The 17,757-nt window shown below is 32.7% G+C and overlaps 3 protein-coding genes across 3 annotated transcripts; 1 reads left to right on the plus strand and 2 right to left on the minus strand.

Annotated features, from left to right (window-relative positions):
* LOC124926489 lies at positions 1-1,709 on the minus strand. The gene is made up of 2 exons (XM_047466725.1): positions 1,530-1,709; positions 1-772 (listed from the first exon to the last, which is right to left on the minus strand). The coding sequence occupies exons 1-2, from the start codon at positions 1,652-1,654 to the stop codon at positions 1-3; spliced, it is 897 nt and encodes a 298-aa protein (XP_047322681.1). The 5' UTR covers positions 1,655-1,709.
* A 42-nt stretch (positions 1,710-1,751) lies between these two features.
* LOC124926498 (FIP1[III]-like protein) lies at positions 1,752-3,618 on the minus strand. The gene is made up of 5 exons (XM_047466737.1): positions 3,137-3,618; positions 2,805-2,917; positions 2,536-2,662; positions 2,038-2,091; positions 1,752-1,940 (listed from the first exon to the last, which is right to left on the minus strand). Exons 1-5 carry the CDS (start codon positions 3,563-3,565, stop codon positions 1,752-1,754), a joined length of 912 nt encoding a protein of 303 aa, XP_047322693.1. The 5' UTR covers positions 3,566-3,618.
* A 5,669-nt stretch (positions 3,619-9,287) lies between these two features.
* Positions 9,288-14,946, plus strand: LOC124922804 (ATP-citrate synthase beta chain protein 2-like). Its single transcript, XM_047463511.1, has 17 exons — positions 9,288-9,441; positions 9,819-9,938; positions 10,048-10,150; positions 11,170-11,235; positions 11,319-11,442; positions 11,622-11,756; positions 11,971-12,031; positions 12,122-12,198; positions 12,445-12,600; positions 12,702-12,830; positions 13,217-13,349; positions 13,438-13,565; positions 13,807-13,912; positions 13,998-14,074; positions 14,164-14,234; positions 14,309-14,593; positions 14,686-14,946. The coding sequence occupies exons 2-17, from the start codon at positions 9,839-9,841 to the stop codon at positions 14,759-14,761; spliced, it is 1,827 nt and encodes a 608-aa protein (XP_047319467.1). The 5' UTR covers positions 9,288-9,441; positions 9,819-9,838; the 3' UTR covers positions 14,762-14,946.
* Positions 14,947-17,757: the final 2,811 nt, after the last annotated feature.

The following is a 17,757-nucleotide window of genomic DNA, read 5'->3' on the forward strand; positions in this document are numbered from 1 at the left end:
TCATCGTTTCTGCTCTTCATCGTTTCTGATATCTTGTTGAACTTTCCAACAAAAAGCCTTTTCATTGTTACTATTAAAATGGTCGTATCTTTTGTGGTGTATTGCATCTTCTTCTTCTCTATCATAACAATCAGGCCTGTATGCTCTCGTATCCCGTCTAGTATTGACAATCTTCCTTTCAGAAGATCGACCGTGCTCTTTACTATAATGCTCCAGGTTCCTTGAAACGGGAGAAGATCGATCATACTCTTTACTATAATGTTCCAGGTTCCTTGAAACGGGAGAAGATCGATCATACTCTTTACTATAATGTTCCAGGTTCCTTGAAACGGGAGAAGATCGATCATACTTTTTACTATAATGTTCCAGGTTCCTTGAACGATCATACTCTTTACTATAATGTTCCAGGTTCCTTGAAACGGGACTTCTCCTGCTTCTCTTTCGGTCATAATATTCATGATAGACAGATTTCTCCTCATTCAAGCAACTTTTAACTTGTATAGTATCATTTGATAATGCACAATGAATACCTGAAGAAGAGGGACTTGGAGAACTCAGGGATGATTCTTGAAGCAGTGACTCTATCCCTTCCATGGATAGGACAGTCTTGCATGAGTGCATATCATCTTTATCCATAGAATCATCAGAAATCTGGGCTGTTTCAGCTTTTCCTTGAGAATTATAAAGATTATGGTTTTCATCAAGATGCCAATCTACATCTGTGTGCTGCTTGCTTCCAAGAACATCCATATCAGCCGGAGTTGTGGAAGAGCTGATCATAAGAAGTGTTTTAGTCAAACGACAAATAACAACCATCTGAAGTGTATTAGAGATGACGAGCATTATTAATAATGAGGTAAAGAAACCATTCTTACAAAAAGCAAGGAAATAGAGAGTATCAAGGGCATGAAACATGGAAGTGCTAAGGTAGCATTCTTTCAACTGCTACTTAGAAAGTGAAACAGAAGCCAACCAATGAACAAATCCAGATAAGTTGCTCTTTAAAAAAAAATTGAGTTATAGATTAAGATGAAGGATGCATTTTTATTATTTTTTTTAGACCAGAGTTTTTTCCCTAGAGAAGGTTAACACAGCATCCCACCTAACCCCCAAATTCAATCTAAGAGGTTCTTAGTATGACTTGAGCTGATTGGGTGGATCAAAATTTGCTACAGTTGCTTTTGAGATTTCTAGTTGTATCCCTGGATTGTATAGACCAGACGAGCATTAAACAAGGAAAATCATTCATGAACATGTTAAATTCAACAAAGGAGAACCCAAAAGCATATGGAATGGGAATTCGACGAGACTTTATGGAAAGCTGTATTTTGTCGCATTTATAATGGAAAGTGTGATTTAACTTTTTATAGTTTAAAATATGTGAAAATTGTAAGATTTTTAGATCTTGCTAGAGATTTTTCTAGATCTCATTTTCAATCAAATAGATTTTTTTTTTGGATTCTCATAATAAAAACACATGCAAAATATAATTAATAGCTACGAAAAGGATGTAGTAGCAATTGATGGACCTTTTCAGCACAAGGCTATCCAAAGAGTCTCTTGACCGTTCATTTACACTGCATGTGATCTTCTCAACATCCATTACATAGTCTACATTTTTAGATACTTTAGGTAGTGAGTCATCTTTCTCCATCAATACCGTCTTGCCTGGAGAATCCTCTATAAAGTCCTTCAAAACAATCTATCACCAAAGATACCATCATATTAGGAAACTGCACTGCTTTAACCAATTAAGAAATAAATAAATAAACCTGTATAGCTTCTGAATCGCGATCAGTTGACCATTTTGCATCAATGCTGGGTTGGCGATCAACAGTACTTTCTTGAACCTGAATAGCACTGCCCTGTGTTTCATTCAGGAATGCAGAAGAAACTTCTTCCATCTCTTCACCATGTTCACTTGCTCCAACTTCATATGCCTAAGTGAGAATTAACAAATATGTATGACTAACTTTGCACTTTCCTTAAGGAGTCTAACAGTTTCATGCAACTATTATAAGAGATTAAATGTTTAACCTTAAGCCTTGAATAGTGGTTGGACAACGGAGACTTTAGTCTTCTTAGGTTATCCTGTTTGACAAATAAAATAAGGGTTTTACATAGAGAAAGACAGACCAATAAATCAGCGTAGATTAACAAGAAATAAATTAATTCTTCCGGGGAAGAACTTTCACAATCACTCTGGAAAATGGTCCACTAAATGACTCAGAGATAAGTAACTAGACTTTCCAGTGACCAGATAATGAAAGCTTAGATCACAGATTGTGAAAGGAGACAAGCTTTTGCTCAATTGAATTGAAGGGTGGCATAAGTTTGTCTATTTCTGACACGATAATACAGAGCCCATTTGATAACTAAAGAAAAAGTATTCTAGAATGACTTCAGGCTTCAGTCATTCCATTACCTCTCCATTGCAGATTGCCTGTATGCTTCTATTTTCATTTCCTATTCCTTTAGCTGGTTTATTTACTTATAAACACTACAAGATCACTGTAAAGACATAAAAAAAAATACCAGCTGATTGCAGTAGTGCTTCCAGCCTTTCTCATCAAATCCAAAATTGAAGTAATTAGATACATCTGCTCCAGGAAATGTCCATGGTTTATGCTCAAATGTGCAGACGTTTACATCGAAAATAGTCCTATGAGCAAATTCAAAGAAACAATTAGGTGCAAAGTATAAATAGATATATGAACATTCCAAGTAATATTCCATCCAAGTGACATCTGAAGGTTCACTATCACTCTTATCCTCATGTGAATATTATTAGGAAGTTTACTTACCTATACCAAGGGAGCGAGAAAGCCAAGCAGTTTTGAGCTACTTCTGAGGCTGATCGTTCCAGCAAGCAATCTTCTCCATTTGCTTTTGAATCCATTCTCTGGAGGCTGGAGTACTATGAAAGAATCCAGACAAGAAAGATAAATCATAAATCAATTTGATGAACACAAATCAGCTGGTTCTGGTAGGAAAACAATAACACCATCAAGCTACATGTTAGGGGATAGATTGAATGCATTGTTACATTATTACACGTAGGTAGATACAGACTCACTCAGCTTATACCTAAAAGCCACAGAAGCGAGGACAATGAGGTCTAACACTAGTACACTACCTTGTAATGTAAGTGGCCCGACATGTATCCAGTGTCGGCACCATTGTGACTAAACACTCGATCATCTGGATTCGACCAGTTGTTCGTTCTCTGTAAGTTTCCTACATTGTCATAACCGTCAAAATCTCCATTCTCCTCATCGACGTTCAAACCTCCATTGACGGTTATAACCGGAGCAACTACATTGCAATCATCATTCAGAACGATCTTCAAGTCATCATCATCTGATGTATCATTGTCGTAGGCAGCCAGACGGTGAGATTCCTCGGTAGAATCTTGAAACACATTGCCTGAATGAGCAAAAATTTGGCAAGAAGAACCGGCAATCTTCTTGAAAGGCAAGTGTGTGTTATAGAGATGATCGGAGATCGCCGGTATTTGAACGTCGTCGGCGTAGAGATCGCTGAAATCATCATCAACTTCTTCCATTCGCCAAAGAAACTGCTAGGGCTGAGAAATGATCAACAATAGCCCCGTTTCATGGCCGCGCGCAATATTAATAGTTTTTAAAATCTTTTATTCATAATTTTATATGCTAACTTCACATTCTTTATATCTCTTATCATTCTTTTTCTTATTAAAATTCAAACTAATCATTATTTATATTAAATACTCAATGAAAAATGTTCTAAATGTTTTGAAATGAAGAGTCCTAAAAACTAAAATATAACTTTTTTTTCAAATAATTCAAATGGAAGTTATGCAGAAGAAATTTCTATTTTTTGAGTTGATGTAACAATAAAACATATTACCAAAATTTATTTATTTTAGAATTTTTATTACACTCTTATAGCCTATTAAATTAAATCAAACAGCAAACCACCAGATAAATTGAAAATTAATTTTACACCTAAGTTATATTGTGTATTATCACAACTAGTGCTTTAACTTGTAAATAATAGTATTAAAAATAACAATGGTGATACTGTCTAATAAATAGTACTATGTTATATCCCGATTATTTAGAATATTGATATATGGAGCGACTTTTCACGTGGCTATTAGCGTGAATTTTTTTTACTTTTCAAAAATCGAAGCGTGCCACCCACAAAACCCACAAAATCTATAAAACTATTACACGCCTATCGTCCGGAGATTCAAACTCTAGCTAGTCATCGTTCGCTTATCGTCGAGAGATTGAAACCGTAGTCATCTTTCATCTATCGTCAGATTCTAATAGTTTTTTCTCACATAATAATAATATTGATCATCAAAATTTTCCATATTCATATCTTAAGAGTATTATGAAAAAAAATCAGATTAAATTTCACTTTTAACTTTTTTTAATTATTAATTATTAGAATAGATTTGAGTAAGACAAATTTTGAATATAAAAAGACATCAACAAAATTTAAAGAAAAGAAAAAATGACTACTAATAATAAAATGAGCTTAAAACTTAATTACACTCAATTGAAGCCTTGAAATTACTTACAAAGCTGATGCTACAAATGATATATATTTCAGATTTCTCATAATTCATTACTAAGTATAGTAAAAAAAGGAGCTGCTATAGAACGCCAGAGGGGAGTTGGTTGAGGCATCCTTTTAGTGATTTATTTTTGTTCTTGATGTTGTCTTCTTTTGAAAAGGTAATTTTTTACAAATAATATCAAAACTTATACCTGTTTGGTTTATTTTTTCTTCTTTGGAGTTATCCAAATAACTTGGTTTTGTTTGTGGATAAGTTAATACTTTTCATAAGTATGTTGGTTGGACAAATATTTTTTAATTTGATTACTTTGCTTTCCCTTTTAACCCATTAATTGCGAAATTTTTTGTCTAAGAAACTATAAAAAATCTATACTTCAGGTTCGATTCTCACTAAAAATGTCTTAATTAAAATGGAATATCATTCTTGAATCGGGTTAACTTTCTAAAATTAAAAAAAATAAAAACTTATTTTTTCCTCTTTTATCTATTTTTTTTTTCTCAAATAAAGTTTTTAATTAGTTGCTGCTATGATACGCTTAACCTTGATTGGAAAACCATAATTTTGGAGCTGGATTTGGGGGAAAAAATTTGAGGAGTGATAGGGGAGAAAATTTGGGGAGGGAATAATGTATCACTAAATCACTAGCTGAAAAATAATACTAAATCACTAGCTGAAAAATAATAAAAGGTAAAAAGAGATAAATTTTGTTATTTTTTCGTCAATCAAATTGCGCCACGTCATTCCTCCCTTATTCTCTCTAGTAATCAATTCTCATTTTTTAGTTTACTTAAATAAAAAAAATTAATATCTTATTAGATTATTTATTTAGATGAAATAATGCTATAGAATTTTTTATAATTAAATATATATTAAAAAAATTAATCACATTTATTTGTTCAAATTTATTTGCACTCGAACTCTCTATTTTATTTTGTATACAAATAAATTTCTGACAATTTAATTATAGCTTTACTATCATTATTAATTATGATTATAACACTATTTTCTAAAATAAACAAACAAACAAGTTTTTAAACACTAATTTGTTGAAAATAAAATAAAGAAGGGTGGGTAGTTCCTTTGGATTAGGCAATGAAAAGTTAGGTGAGGCTGAGGCATTCACTCTTTGTTTCCACCAAAAGTCTCATTCAGTTAGTTTGCATGTTGAAAGTGAACCAACCGGTTGCTGAAAATAAATCCAATTTGGTACTCTTCCTACATGAGGAATATATATAAATAATTGCTAACCTTCAATATTCAAACAACCTTTCTTAGAGCTGGTTTGATCTTGGCTTATTTAGATTATTTTCAAATAATTCTTTAGCTTTTCCAAATTTATTTGCTGGACCGAGTTTAATTCATTCAATGTTGTGGAATAGTTCGTGTATCAACCTGGTTTATTTCTATCCTAATTAATTTGACTTGACTTTTGTGATAATTATGGTCGTCATAATGAAATTATGTTGTAAAAAAAATAATATTTCTTAAAATTTAATAATCTTTCACAAAACATGTATTTACTAGAGTAGTTAAAAAATCATTTTGTTCATAATCCTTCAATAATTTTTTTAATATTAGAGTGTCTTGTTTTTCTTTTCACCATTTAGATTTGAGTATGTGTTGTATTTTGTTCAATGCGACATTCTATTTAACACGATCGGATTTATCATCTTGAATTTTTGTAATCCGAATAAAATTTACAGTTTTTAGTGGGTGTCTTTTGTTCATGCCCTCAAATCGTGTTGAGGACCATCTATCGAATCTGTGTTCGTCTCCTTCTTTACAACAAAAGAATAATAATGTTGGACCTTGAATACTTTTTATTTTTATAATAAAGAGTTTTTAGAATTTATCTTTCATTTCGAGACTCTTTTATAAGGAAATATTAATAATTTCTATGTGGAACTGGTTATTTTGACTACAATGGTAGATAATCACTTATCATTTGACATAAGTTTTTTCGGCGTTACTTACCAACTCTCGGATAAAGATAAATTTCACTCCCGCTCAAAATTTTGGACAAAAATCCTTTTGACACCGCTAATTTATTGATTTGTTCGGCTTGCTCTCATTCATCATTCATTGTTATTAAATTCGAATAAATTTGTCTTTAAAGATATATGAAGAAAATGCGTGATTGATATATATTTTCATTAAAATTTTAATTTTTATAAATTTGAATTATTTAATATTAACTTTATTTAGTTTATTTGATTTTTTAATATTAGTTTTTATCATTTGTAAATCGATGTTTTATATCTAATTTGTTATTTGATTTAATAATATTTTTTTTATTATAAAATTAAAACACTAATCCAATTTACATTTTGTTTAAGCACCATGCAATATTACAAGTAAAATCCAATAACCTTGAAGCCCACATGTTCAGCTACGTGCTACACGTGTTTAATAATTTTATATCTACTTTCACTGTAAAATTAATATTCTAAATGATGAATATTATGGTATTTATTATAAAACATATTTACTTAAAATGTTATTATAAATTTGAACATTTGAAAACACATGGGTCAAATTTAGAACATATAGAGAAATGCTAAAATTGTTAAATAACAAAACCATAAAATATGATTCATTTGGTGTGATTTGGGCAGTTTTATAATTTTTAGGGAAAAAATTTGAGTCATGTGGTGTGAAAAAATGAGACTTTGATATTTTTTTTAGTTTGAAATATATATTTTAAAAAAAGTTATTTGATGAAAAAAAATATTTAGTTGGATTAATTAGGTGATTAATGTGTTCTTAACATTTCAAATGTTATAAAAAATAGTTAATAATATAAATAATTTGATTAAGCAATAATAATAATATATCAAAGGCTAGTTTATCTCAATATTAAAGGGTAAAGTTGATGACCATTGTTTTAAACTCAATGATTTTTAATTATTTTAAAAATATTAAATTCAAATGAATGATCTCAAACAAGTCTTAAAAACTAAAAGTCTTAAAAACTAATGTGATTAATATTGATTTGTATATAAATAAATTTAAGTCAAAATAATGACAAAAATATAACATTCACTTAAATGTAATATTTTGGCACAAATGAAGACCATTCAATTGTCTTCAATTTTCAAATTTGGACCAGCAGAGAACTTAATATCAAATTATTATTATTTTATTTTATCAAATCAGCAGTCCAAAGTTGAATCCTGATTTTCAACCATTGTTTTAGTATTAACTTTTTATTTATTTATTTATTTATTAAAAGTTGTAATATAAAAGTTAAGTCAGCTATATTTTTACTTGTGAACTTAAATTAAGTCTACTTTTATATATATATATATATATATATATATATATATATATATATATATATTAATTTTGGTAAAACATAAATATATTATTAGTATTTTTTAAAATTTAGTAAATTATTATAACCTTACCAGCCATGCTCTTAAGAATTTGAACATGAAAACCTTAAAAAAAGAATTAAATTTTAATTCAAAAATATTGTCAACAAATTATTTAGGAATATATAATTTATTCATTCTAAGTCAAGAGTTCACTATATACTCATTAAAGTTAGCTAGATAAATAATTCTTTTTCATTATTTATAAAAATAATACAAATTAATAGCCGACAAACTTGAATTAAATTGCTCAATTATAATTTTCTTTGCTAGATTTTCATTTAATTTTATTATAATCAAAGTGGACTGTATATTTCATTTTCTCACCTAGTCTTGTACCATTCTTCTACACATCACAAGTATTATTACAAAAGTTTTCTAAAATAAAAATATTTTTCAAGCAATCATAATTCTTAGCATCAAAATTATATATATATTAATATATTAATAATTTGGGCCAAATTGTCATATTGAGGCTCTTACAGGGACAATTGAGATTTTTGATATTTATCAAACATCACATTATTTTTATTCCTTATTGTCTTTTAGACCTTGTTTGATTTTGAATTTATTTTCTCAAACATTACTATCAATTATTTAAAATTTGATAGTCAAAATACTTAATTCGTTGAAATTCGATAATTAAATTAGTGAAATTGATATTTTATTTATTTATAAATATCAAATAAATAAGTTAACGATATTTGAATACTCGTTTTATAACTTTAACAACCAGAATCCTTAAATGTCTAAAATTCCAATTTATCCAATAAAAGTCATAATTTGACGATTCAACCTTATTTTATTTATAACTTGAATTTATATCTCTAACAATATTGGTACACTTGCACATCTACTATCTTATAGATAAAATCTAGAGTTTAGGTTTAAAATTATATAATTTGAAGGGAAGTAATTATTCGAATGTAAGTTGATAAATTATTTTGATTTTATACTATTTTATATAAATATATATATAATTTATTATTTATTTAAATAAATAAACTTGTAAGAATTATTATTATTTTTAATCTCATTTATTTATTGTTATTTGATTTCTTAAATTAATTTGATAGTTAGTTATATACATAAAAAATAATAATAATATATATGTAAACCAAATTAATGAACTATTTTAAATAAAATCATGAATATTAAAGTTTATGTGCTTTTGAATGAAAATCAATTTATTTGAATTCATATTACACACACCTACCCTCCCCCCAAACAGCCCTTAACTAAAAAAAACAAATTTATTACACCTACCCAAACAGGTCCTGAAAAAAAAAAAGAAAAAAAAAGAGGCGTAACTGCTGTGTGTCAACTACTCAATCGCCACGTGATCATCTTTCTCTTATAGTGGTAGCTGCCCATCTCTAAATTTCTCCATTTAAGCAAGGTAAGGTAAGGTAGCTCTTCTTGTTTATTGCAGGCTGAGAGACGCATTTGTTCTTCAATTGCCTTCTCTGAATCAACGATCCAAGGTTTATCAATCAGGTTAGATTAGATTCTGCACCTCAATCTGTTTGTTTCATAGAAGTTTACTGTGCGGATCTTCGTAAAGTAAGTCTTGCTGGTATACAGAAATAAGAAGAATGTTATAATGAATTGAGATCCAGTTGAGTTAATTCTTACTATGTAGATCTGCATTGATGAATCCTTAAGATTTATGCTTAACTTGTATATTTTCAATGAAGTATTTGGAATGTGCATGACTTCCTCGTTGATATGAACACACATTTCATTCACTTTGAAAGAGAAATCAGCTGCTGTTTTTCTTTTGATGTGCATTTCGAACAAGATTATAGCCTGTTGCTTGAGATACTTAGAAAGTTTTCTCTTAGTTCTTAGTTTCATGCATGCTTCATTTACAGATCTATTTAGGACTGGAAATATGGCGTCTGGACAACTTTTTTCAAGGACAACACAGGCGTTGTTCTATAATTATAAACAATTGCCGATACAAAGGATGCTTGATTTTGATTTCCTTTGTGGTATGTATATCTATGTATCTGCTCAGAGAATATTCAATACAGATGATAATCAATCAGGATTGGGATTGGGATTGGTCTTTATTTTTGTCAATGTTGTCTGTGTTTGTAGGAAGAGAAACGCCTTCTGTTGCTGGAATCATAAATCCTGGTTCCGAGGGGTTTCAGAAACTCTTTTTTGGTCAGGAAGAGATTGCTATTCCTGTTCACTCAACGTATGCATACTTTCATTGTCTCGTACCTGTATTACTTTGTTAATTCTTTGTTTGTGCTCTTCATTAGTTGATGTCAATTGCCAAGGTGTATGCAAATGCTCCTAACAAATAAATTGAGATACAGGGGTCACAATATTCTTCTTCATACGGTTTCAATGTTTATCTTCTTTTTTCTTCCTATCTGTGTTCTATTACTTCAGTTATATTTGGACATTGAGGTTTATGACATTTAGCTAATTGTCTTAACAATATACAGCTGAAATGGAAAATGGGTAAATTTACCCTTACAAGTTAAAACTTCCATAGTTTTGAATTAGGCATTTGAACCAAATTGGTTGAGTCATCCTAAATATCACCATAATTTGACAAATGATATTCCTTTTACCTGAAGCTGTAGCCCTTATGCATGACGTGTTTGGAGGAAGACTTACTAAAATTTCATACTACATTTCTTAGATTGTTGCACTCTTCCTTCATCTTTTTGTGCCAAAAACAGTGTTACTTATCAAAATATAAAAGGAATTTGAGACTGCTCTTTTTTTACCTTCATTCAGACATCAAACAAATAATTCTGATAAATGTTTGAGGGAATTTACAAAATATTTTCATAACTTTGTTAACAGTGGAACTGTTCTTACCGATTAAAAAAAAGCTTAAAAAGTTTGTTAACAGTGATCTTATTATCCATTCTTTGAGATCAAAATTAGCGTATGTTGAAAGAGATGTATGTTGAACACCCAAGCTATCCAAAGTAATTTGTTTAGCAATTTCCATGGCTGACTGATATAAAGGACACAAGGTCCTTTACTTATGATGGATAAATTAATGTAGCATATCTGATAATAAACAAATAGAAAAATCTTTTCCTAAATAGTAAAACAATAGCAAATTATGTGGACCAAAAACATAGAATAGAACTACCACCTTGGAGATTAGCCACTGTTTAATATTTCATGAACGTGTTAAATTCACGGTTTGCATTTACAGGTTCCTCACCTTCTTTGTTGTTATGTTTTTAGTGTTGAAGCTGCTTGCACCGCTCACCCTACTGCTGATGTGTTTATAAACTTTGCATCTTTTAGAAGGTTTGTCCTTATCATCCTGTAATTTCGTTAATGAGAGAAACAATTGACTCTTTTAACTTACATTTCATAATGTCAATATGCAGTGCTGCTGCTTCATCCATGGCTGCTCTGAAGCAGCCAACCATTAGAGTAGTGGCTATAATAGCTGAAGGTGTCCCTGAGTCAGATACCAAGCAACTGATATCTTATGCAAGGGCAAACAATAAGGTATCTTTTTAAGAAAGACGTTTTTTAACTGTTAAACTTTTAAATTTGTGATATGCATCTTCAGACGATGGAGATCATTAATGGTTGGAGACTGAATTTAACATCAAAACTTTGGCTGGCAATTAATAATGTATCTTCTTTAACACTTTGGTTAATGCTGCATCTTATGTAATTTGCAGGTTGTCCTTGGTCCAGCTACTGTTGGGGGAATTCAAGCTGGAGCCTTCAAGATTGGTGACACTGCAGGAACGATCGATAATATTATTCACTGCAAGTTATACAGGCCAGGCTCTGTTGGTTTTGTCTCCAAATCGGTGTGTGATTAAATGATACTTGCATATCCATGTTCTTTGGCATGTAGATTTCATATATCATTTTCCCGAAAATACCATTTGTTTTGTTTATGAATCAAATGAAAAATGATTCCCTGTTTCATATGTTTTTAGCATGAAAAATGTTTAACTACATTCTACAAATATGAATCTCCTTTGTTTGGCATTTTATATTTTAATTTAATATTGTCATCAGGGTGGCATGTCCAACGAAATGTATAATACAATTGCCCGTGTAACTGATGGCATCTACGAAGGTGCTTACATTTTAGCTCCTTCACTATCTAGTCTATTGTAGCTTATTTGATTGGACATGCCTTCTTAAAATTCCAATGTGTCTTCTTTAGGTATTGCTATTGGAGGAGATGTCTTCCCAGGTTCTACTCTATCTGATCATGTTTTGCGATTCAACAACATCCCCCAAGTAAGCCCACTCCGTGAATGCCCTTTATCTATTTTGAATGGGCTTCATTCATAAAGTGTTATATGGCTGGATTTTTTGCATCGTCTCAAAAGTGTAAATCATGTGCCCATTGAACAAGTTACATATTATACACAGTATAAAAAGATATGTTGCAGAAATAGTTATGCTGTTTGTTTCTTTTTTTGTTTGTTTTTTGCTCCCTTTAGTCCAAAGTTTTGGATTTTAATATGCTTATTGGTAACTTAGGTCAAGATGATTGTTGTTCTTGGGGAACTTGGTGGAAGAGACGAATACTCCCTTGTTGAAGCACTAAAGCAAGGAAAGATCAATAAACCAGTTGTAGCTTGGGTTAGTGGTACCTGTGCTCGGCTCTTCAAGTCGGAAGTGCAGTTTGGACATGCGGTGAGCTGTCAATTCCATATTTCCATTGAATGCGATCAAATACCTCTTTTTCTGGCCTAACATTGTAGCATTACTGTAAATTTGCTTATTATTTTTATCAGGGAGCCAAGAGTGGTGGTGAAATGGAATCTGCACAGGCAAAGAATCAAGCACTTCGGGATGCAGGAGCTGTGGTACCCACTTCATATGAAGCAGTTGAAGCTGCAATCAAAGAAACATTTGAGAATCTGGTAAATTTCTATATATATAAAATGGCCCTATTTGTTATCTAAGCTCTTTTTTTTTTTTTTTTTAAATTGTCCGGGTATGAAAACTCGAACACATTAACTTGCAAACATGTGTTCTTATGCTTGTAAATACGAGTTCTTATGCTTTACCACTGAGCTAAATGAGTCTTCATTATCACGCTCTATGATCCAAAAAAACTATATTTGTTATTTTTGCTAAAAAATACAATTATATGATTTAGAAACATCTTATACCAAACTAGAAAAAAATCCTAATCAATTTTCTAATGAGATTTTGATTGTGTCAAAAATTGTGACAAATACCAGGCTCCATTTGATATTCTATTCAATCCATTTTCTCAAATTTACTGTCTTCATAAATTTTGCAGGTTGAGGAGGGCAAGATAACTCCAGTGAAAGAAGTTACACCTCCACCAATTCCAGAGGATCTTAACATTGCCATTAAGAGTGGAAAAGTGAGAGCTCCAACTCATATCATTTCCACCATATCTGATGACAGAGGTAGGTTCTCATCACTAATCTTGAGCCTGAACTTAGAATGTATTCTGATAAATCTGGCTGTTGTTGATCCCTTTTTATTTACTTACAGGGGAAGAGCCATGTTATGCTGGTGTGCCCATGTCTTCCATTGTTGAGCAGGGTTATGGTGTGGGTGACGTCATATCACTCCTGTGGTTCAAGCGCAGTCTCCCTCGTTATTGTACAAAGTTCATTGAGGTCTGTGAGTCTCTCTTAGTGTCTTTTAGGCCTTATTTGATGTCGGTTATTTGACACTGTCCAATCAACAATTTAAGTAATCAACCAAAAATACCCAGACCTATTTAAAAATAAATGAATTATTTTTCATACCCCAAAAATGTTACCCAAATAACCTCATTTTCAATAACTTGGATCAAACAAGGCCTTAAGCTGATTTCTAAATTAACATTTCTAACCTATTTTGATGCGATGATATCAGATTTGCATAATGCTATGTGCTGATCATGGTCCCTGTGTCTCTGGCGCCCATAACTCAATAGTAACAGCCAGGGCTGGGAAAGATCTTGTTTCTTGCCTTGTTTCAGGTATTATGGCAAATCATGACCAAAATTCATTTTGTTTCTTTGCCAGTTCTTTAGTTTCTGATGACATCACCTCCACTTCAAACAGGTTTGCTTACAATTGGTCCTCGATTTGGTGGTGCTATCGATGATGCTGCTCGGTATTTTAAGGACGCATACGACACGGTAAGACTATTCTTCTCTTTTTTTTGTTGAGACCAATGTTTTTTACTGAGGTGTATATTTTATTAGATGAAATGTATTAATTCTTGCAGGGTCTTTCACCATACGAATTTGTAGAAAGCATGAAAAAGAAGGGCATTCGCGTGCCAGGAATTGGTCACCGGTATGAATATGGGTGTTTTTTTTTTATATAATAATTTTAGTGAAGAAAAAGATATAACGATGATGAACAAATAGGATTAAGAGAGGAGACAACAGAGACAAGAGAGTAGAGCTGTTACAGCTATTTGCAAGGACCAATTTCCCATCAGTTAAGTACATGGAATATGCTGTTGAAGTTGAAACTTACACACTGTCAAAGGCGAACAATCTGGTGATGAATGTAGACGGTGCGATTGGATCTCTGTTCTTGGACCTTCTTGCTGGTAGCGGTATGTTCACTAAACAAGAGATTGATGAGATCGTGGAGATTGGTTATTTGAATGGTCTCTTTGTGTTGGCACGCTCTATAGGCCTCATCGGGTGAGTGATCGATCGATCAAGATATGACTGAATCACACAAAGTATTCTTGACATTGTAAAAATCTAAAATTTTCTGTATTGAAAAATTTCAGGCATACATTCGACCAGAAGAGATTGAAGCAGCCACTGTATCGTCACCCTTGGGAGGATGTTCTTTACACTAAGTAATGAATTTGTCAAAGTTCTTGCTGTGGGCCTTTGGTGAATCTTCTTTTTCTTAGTTTTGTTGTTGTTGTTCTTATTATCAGAGTAGTAGATGGAAGTTTTCAAGTGGAAAATTTGATGAGATAAACTTCTGGATCCTATTTGTATCAAAGACTTGTTTTTTTTATTAATAAAGACAGTAATTTTGAAATATAAATATTTGTTTTCCCTCTATTAAATAAAAATCAAAGTGTTAAGAATTAATTCTTTAGGGTTTAGAACGAGAAAATTTTGAGTTTTTTTTAGAGTTAAATCTTGTTGAATGAACAACTTTGGATTGACAATGATGATAGAGAGAGAGGGGGAACCCCCAAGGGTCAGGGGAGGAGATGAGAGTTGATGAGTCACAACCGTAATGGAGACCGTGGTTGAGCTGAGCTACTCTCCAGATCAACAGATGGTGGTGAGGAATGATGGTTCCTCGTTGGTAGAGGAGGTTGGGTGGTTTGTCTCATCGATTTGTCGTCCGCATGTGTCAGTGGGTCTCGTCGACCATCAATTTTCACTTGAATCTCCTTTAAATCGCTAAGGTAGTCTCTTGCTGCCAGGTTTGGGGAAGTACATCAAACAAGTGGGAGACACTATTAGAGTAGGTGTGGTCGAAACTTTGTTGAATGCTCTGGTCGGGATTCTGTTGCTCAAAACCAAAGAGGAACCGCTGGCGTTCACGAGCATCGAGTGAAAGACGGATTGCGTCCAGTTCCTCAGGCCAAGGACAATGACGGGAGTGGGCGGATTGCGTCCAGTTCCTCAGACCAAGGACAATGACGGGAGTGGGTATGAGAGTTGTTTCTTCCTCAAGCTGGAGGTAGCGGGTGGAATAAGGGTGTTGTCAATGCTCATAAATTTGGCTGTATTCAGGTCGGGGGAAGCGACGGTGCGGGTCGTCGGTGGGGATGTTCCGGACATAATGGGGCAGTCCACTCCTCAGGAGGTTGGTTCTTCGTTGAAAGTGTGAGGTCACAAGATGGAGGGTGGGTGGTGGTGGTTTGTCGAGTGTGAGGTCAGATTAAATATTAAATACAAAATACATATACATACACAAAATAATAAAATTATTTCAACAATATTAAATTGTTTAGCAGTTAAAGTGTTCACATTTTATGCTTGAGACCAAAGTTCGAATCCCAAAACATGCATTTTTAGATTTTCAAAATGCATTATTTGACTATAATATATGGTGACGCAACTTTTAAACAAAGAATACAAGGCATCTGAAAGTGTGAGGTCGAAATTAGTGGCTGGTTTAACAATCATTTGAAAGTGTGAGGTGGAAGTCTGGTGGTGGGTAGTGGTTGGTTTGGCAAGCATTTGAAAATGTGAGGTCACGAGATGGAGGTCGGGTGGTGGGTGATTTTTCGAGTGTGAAGTCAGAATTATTGGTTGGTTTGACGAACATTTGAAAGTGTGAGATCACGAGATAGAGGTCGGGTGGTGGGTGGTTTGTCGAGTGTGAGGTCGGAATTAGTTGTTGGTTTGACGAGCATTTCAAAGTGTGGGGTCACGAGATGGAAGTCGGGTGGTGGGTGGTTTGTCGAGTGTGAGGTTAATAGTGGTTGGTTTAGCAAGCATTTAAAAGTGTGAGGTCACGAGATGAAGGTCAGGTGGTGAGTGATTTGTCGAGTGTGAGCTCAGGAATTAGTTGTTGGTTTAACGAGCATTTGAAAGTGTGAGGTCATGAGATCTAGGTCGGGTGGTGGGTGATTTGTCGAGTGTGAGGTCGGAATTAGTTGTTGGTTTGACGAGCATTTGAAAGTGTGAGGTCACGAGATAAAGGTCGAGTGTGAGGTCACGAGATGAAGGTCGGATGGTGGGTGGTTTGTCGAGTGTGAGGTTGGAATTAGTTGTTGGTTTGACGAGCATTTGAAAGTGTGAGGTCACGATATGAAGGTCGGGTGGTGGGTAATTTGTCGAGTGTGAGGCCGGAATTAGTGGTTGGTTTGACGATCATTTAAAAGTGTGAGGTCACGAGATGAAGGTCAGGTGGTGGGTGGTTTGTCGAGTGTGAGGTCGGAATTAGTTGTTGGTTTGACGAACATTTAAAAGTGTGAGGTCACGAAATAGAGGTCGGGTGGTGGGTGGTTTGTCGAGTGTGAGGTCGGAATTAGTTGTTGGTTTGACGAGCATTTGAAAGTGTGAGGTCACGAGATGGAGGTCAGGTGGATGATTTGTCGAGTGTGAGGTCGGAATTAGTTGTTGGTTTGGCGAGCATTTAAAAGTGTGAGGTCACGAGATGGAGGTCAGGTGGATGATTTGTCGAGTGTGAGGTCGGAATTAAGATTGATGGTTGAGTTTGATGAGAGATAAGAAATGTGTCATCAATTAAGGTTGACTAAGATTGATGAGTTGCTCCCCGAGGAGATAAAAAAATATATATGAAAATGTGTGAGTCACAAGATGATGGTCAATTAAGGGGTTAATTGGGGTGCCGAAGGGATAAAATATATGTTAACATTAAGTTTAAAATTAAACTTATTTTTTACCAACTAAAACCAATTTTAAACTAATTAGATTTTAATAATATTAATTTTATCTAAAATATTTATAAATAAATAATATTTTAAATATATTTTTATCCGTGCAAATGCACGAAATTCATTTATTATAAAGCGTCCTCAATTAAGGTCGACTAAAATTGGTGGGTGTTTTGTCAAATGGATAAAAAATGTCTATGAAAAAGTGTAAGTCACAAGATAAGGGTCAATTGAGGGGTTAGTGAGTTTCGAAGGATAAAATATATGTTAATATTAAGTTTAAGATTAAACTTAATTTTATCTAAAATATTTATAAATAAATAATATTATATATATATATATATATATATATATATATTTATCCAGATTCATGTTAGTTATACTAAGTTTTCTATGATAATAAAAGTAAAAGTGTAATGTCACATATTAGAGGTCGATTATTGGGGTGGATAAATGTGGAATGAAATTGATGGTTAGCCGAATTGA

Source organism: Impatiens glandulifera, chromosome 1 (assembly GCF_907164915.1).
Source record: "Impatiens glandulifera chromosome 1, dImpGla2.1, whole genome shotgun sequence".
Lineage (NCBI taxonomy): Eukaryota > Viridiplantae > Streptophyta > Magnoliopsida > Ericales > Balsaminaceae > Impatiens > Impatiens glandulifera.